The sequence below is a fragment of the Abramis brama genome (assembly GCF_963993115.1).
Source record: "Abramis brama genome assembly, chromosome: 23".
NCBI lineage: Eukaryota > Metazoa > Chordata > Actinopteri > Cypriniformes > Leuciscidae > Abramis > Abramis brama.
In genome coordinates, this window is record NC_139985.1 from 23,920,297 (window position 1) to 23,925,232 (window position 4,936).

General features: G+C 36.3%; 1 protein-coding gene across 1 annotated transcript; it reads left to right on the top strand.

Moving 5' to 3' along the window:
* Window positions 1–3,937: 3,937 nt before the first annotated feature.
* Window positions 3,938–4,457, top strand: LOC311074738 (small ribosomal subunit protein eS12-like). Its single transcript, XM_084101608.1, has one exon. The coding sequence runs from the start codon at window positions 4,009–4,011 to the stop codon at window positions 4,405–4,407; it is 399 nt and encodes a 132-aa protein (XP_083957734.1). The 5' UTR covers window positions 3,938–4,008; the 3' UTR covers window positions 4,408–4,457.
* Window positions 4,458–4,936: the final 479 nt, after the last annotated feature.

The following is a 4,936-nucleotide window of genomic DNA, read 5'->3' on the forward strand; positions in this document are numbered from 1 at the left end:
TTAGAACTGCATGATAATAATGAAACTGATAATCACGATTATTTTGCTCAAAATTATAATAGTGATTATTAATGACCATTATTCTCAGTTGAGAAATTGCAGAAAAAGAGACAGTTAACATAAATTAATTGCATAATTAGCCTATCAAAAGGGGTAAAACGGCCATTTTGAGGTCTGAGATGGTCCACCTTAAAAAAACTTTACGATAACAAATTTTAAAAAAAACTATAACTTCATCAGAGGGTAAAAATCTATACAAAATGCATGGGTAGATAATTCTTAACACGCTGAATGTGGCCCAATTTTTCCATGGCATTGTTACATTTATTATTAAAACTAATAATACAGCAATAAATAACGCACTAATTATAGAAGTCAGAAGAACACACCTTTACTTTGAGCTTGTCTTTATTCCTCAACCATTGTCCTCTTCCTTTTTTCAGCTCCAGAAAGATGGCGTTTGGATGCCATTTCTACCACAATTTAACATCTATTCTTATTTCAATTAACTAAAATTAGCATTGCTGTATGACTACGACTCTGACGAGACTTCGTGACGTTATGACAGACAAGAGGCAATCCAAATATGTGAAGTCGATATTACTATAGAGATTATAATATTTGGTATTTATTTTTGACAGCACATTTTCTGTCATGCAAAATGCCTCATATAGGCCTAAGAAATTAAGCATTACTAAAGAGTAAGAGCGCCACAAAAAAAAAAAAAAAAAAAAAATTGTCTCTTGTTTCTAAAACGTGAGCATTTTGGAGAGAAGTGTGGTGGAATCCGTGTGTGTGAATACTGGGATAATTACGGTACTCGAGGACTCCCACTATATCTCGGGCGGTATTATGCAAATTAGCGTGTGACGAGCTACTGTGTATATTTCTTATGTTTTCGTATTTTATTCATTCTATTATTATGTATTTATTATCTTTTTCGGAAATTTGTCATGTTTGAACTATACAGAGCTATCCTTTTTATGTATGTTGTAGGTCTGGGTAATTTATTAGATACTCACCGTCTTTGTGAACTGTATCATGATTAGTCAGGTCCATGCAATGCGTCGTGCACATGAAAGTGTTGCCAACTTAGCGCCTTTGTCGCTATTTTTAGCGACTTTTCAGACACCTTTAGCGACATTTTTTCAAAAAAGCGACTAGCGACAAATCTAGCTACTATTTGGACAAACATCAGTAAACTCCAAATGCTGCCAGCACAGTCCTGCGAGCGCGAGGTTTGCGTTCTCCTTGCCGCCACACACCTCTCTCTGCGTCTACCCTGTTCAGTGAATGGCTGAGAGAGGAGCAGCAGCACGGAACAGACGTGAATGAGCAGTGTTGTTTCCACGGACTTATCACTTATCTTTTGTTTTATATTTAAAGAATTTAGTTTTATTTTATTACTTGTGCTTATCACTTGTAATACTCACTATCACAATGCTTTAGTTCACTCAGTTCCCGAACTCTCTCTTCAGATAATTGTACACATATAAAAAAAATAGTCATTCAGCTACTCGTTCTATTGTCTGACAAAAAAATATAGTAAATGAGAACAGCTTTATTGGACATTCGGCTATATTATATTATGTTATATTATAGTATAGTATAGTATGTTATATAAAAACACAGTATGTGAGCATGATTTTAACGAGAAAAAACATTAGGCAGGCAGAACGCAAGTACGCCGCGATGACGTCATGAATATGCTAATTGACGTATGACGTCATCTAGCGACATTTAGCGACTTTTAGGGGAGGCGTTAGCTACTTTCCTTTGAAAATAGTTGGCAACACTGCAAAGCTGCGGAAGTCAAGATGCTCGCACCCGAATTTTCAATAATATAATTAATTAACGTATTATAATATATAGTATTTGTGAGGTTCAGGGGCCCCCTCTGGCAAGGCGGGGCCCTAGGCGACCGCCTATGTCGCCTAATGGACGGGCCGGCTCTGCTGAGCCTTCTTGGTATTGCGCAGAAAAAGACTAATGTTTTGTAGTAAAATGCCTCTTCACATTATATTCTTTGGCCACAGCCACTGATTCGTTGCACAGTAAACACACAGGTCTATCGGCCCCTCGCTTGCTTGCCGTAGTTGGCACAGTAAATAAGTACTTCTCCGTCCATTCACTCTGAAACTTACGATTTTCTCTGTCAACTTTGCGGTTTGGCTTGGACAACGCCATGTTAGATGCATGTGTCATAGGCAGCGTGAGAACATCGAATCAGCGAGAATGAGTGTTTGTCACCATGGAGACGACCTGCTCCGCTCTAGAATCTTTGCCTGTACTCTTGTCTGTGCACCGCGGCAGATTCGTTTTTTTTTTTTTTAATCTGCCGCGGGCCAGAATAAATTTCAATCGGGCCAAATTTGCCCCCGGGCCGCTATTTGAATAGGCCTGGTCTATGGATATAACACATTCCCTGTTTTCTCTTAATTGCAAAAGTTATTAAAAACGCTAGTTGTAATTTTTTTTTTTTTTTTTTTTTTTTTTTTAAGAGGTAAAACCAAATTTATAATCGACTGTAGTTTTTTGAATTATTTCCTGTTGAATAAATAATTATTTTATATCTGGGATTTTTTTTCTAAACTAATAATAATATTTTAATAAATATTTTAACCCCCCAAAAAAATTATTCAGTGCATTGTCACTGTATATACAAATTATGTTTCTGAAGTTGTTTTGCAGAAGATAAAAGCTGTATGACTAATTTCTAATTACTAATATTTGTTTTAATTTAGTAACGTTTTTAAAACGTTCCACTAACAAGTAAGAATAACGTTTTAATGCTAACGTTTTTAGAACGTTCCACTAACAAGTAAGAATAACGTTTTAATGCTAACGTTTTTAGAACGTTCCACTAACAAGTAAGAATAACGTTTTAATGCTAACGTTTTTAGAACGTTTATCAATGAAGTTAATCAGCATTGTGATAAAAGTGTCTAATTCATACAACAAGCAAAATGCACTCAACTTAAATTAATACTGCTATTTCCTGTTGAATACATAATTATTTTATATTCTGGGATTTTTTTTTTTTTTCTGACCATAAAAAATAAGTTAAATAATGTTAGTGCATTGTGTCATTAGTTGTGTCACTGGATTTACAAATTATGTTTCTGAAGTTGATTTGCAGAATAAAAAGCTGTATAACTAATTTGTAATGACATACAGTATATATTTTTTAACATAATAACGTAAGAATAACGTTTTAATGCTAATGTCTTTAGAACGTTTATCAATGACATATAACGTTGGCACAACGTTATAATAACGTTACAGCAAGAATGTTTTTGATAACTTTTAGAGAACTTTCAGAGAACGTTAGCCAATGTTCTGAGAACGTTCCCTGTTAGCTGGGTATGAGCTAAACTTTGCAGAACAGCGGCGACCGAACGTTGCCTATTCCTGATCTATAAGACATATTATTAGTGTTTCTATTATATACTGTTCATGTTTTTTTTAAACAATATATAATATCATAATCTAATATCCATGTGTAAAAAGTCAGTTTTCACATAAAAAGTACAATATTTGCCTCTGGGATGAAGTGAAGTTGAATAACAATCTGAAGTACTTAAAAATTATACTTTAATCCAGAGTAAATGTATTTGCGTTACATTCCACTACTGGTTATTTGAAAAATGAAACTAAGAAAATGTATTGTCACATTAACAAATTGTTGCTAGCTGTGTCCCGGGATTGTTCAATGGGACGGTCTGGTTTTGTCGTCTAGCAACTAGTGACAGCTGTTGTGACGAGCGGCAGTAACATTTTAATTAGACTTTATATATATCAAACTTTTTTATTATTATTATTATTTTTTTCATTTTTATCATTAGATACATTAAATTACTCGATTAAATTGAAACCCAATACTGCTCTTTACCCAATACTGCTCTTTTACTGCTCTTTACTCTTGAAACCCAATACTGCTCAATACTGCTCTTCCCTCCCTTTGCTCAGAGGGAAGAAATCTATCCTTTCATCCATCGCTAATCTACAATGGCCGAGGAAGGCATCAGTGCCGGAGGTGTGATGGATGTCAACACCGCTCTGCCTGAAGTGCTGAAGACCGCACTCATCCATGGCGGTCTGGCCCGCGGTATTCGTGAAGCCGCCAAGGCTCTCGACAAGCGCCAGGCTCATCTTTGCGTCCTGGCTGCAAACTGTGACGAGCCCATGTATGTCAAGCTGGTGGAGGCTCTCTGTGCTGAGCATCAGATCAACCTCATCAAGGTTGATGACAATAAGAAGCTCGGTGAGTGGGTCGGTTTATGCAAGATCGACAGAGAGGACAAACCCCACAAGGTGGTGGGCTGCAGCTGTGTAGTCATCAAGGACTACGGCAAAGAGTCCCAGGCTAAGGACGTCATTGAGGAGTACTTCAAATCCGAAAAATAAGGCGCCAAATAAAACATCTTTTGGAAACGAAAAAAAAAAAAAAAAAGAAACCCAATACTTACATTTAAAAGTGTAATCTGGTAATTTCGTCTCCGGCGCGCAATGAATTCTGGGGTAGGCAAGGCTGTGAAGGATCCTTCTGATGTATCCTGCATTGAAGGGAAAAGAAGGACGCATTTGCAGGCCGCATTTTGAAGGAGCTTTCGAAGGACCTTCGAATTGGTACAGCCTTCGTCACGCCGCAATGACGCTATACTTTCCCCTTTAAACGAGTCTTGGTGACTCAGTCTTCAAAGGATGCAGCCCCTGAATTGGGACACATTTGAAAGCTTAGAGTCTGAACTTTACAACGCAATTTGATTAACTTCTAAGTAGTGCTGAGTTATTTGCTGAAAAATCAAATCTTTTTTTCATTTATGAAATACTTTTTTTGTATTACAACCCAAATTCCGGAAAAGTTGGGAAGTTTTTTAAATTTGAATAAAATGAAAACTGAGCCAATATTTTACACTATTTCACAATAGAACAT

Bases quoted from the DNA above. Each gene is read 5' to 3' on its own strand.
- LOC311074738 (XM_084101608.1), top strand. From the start codon at position 4,009: ATGGCCGAGGAAGGCATCAGTGCCGGAGGTGTGATGGATGTCAACACC.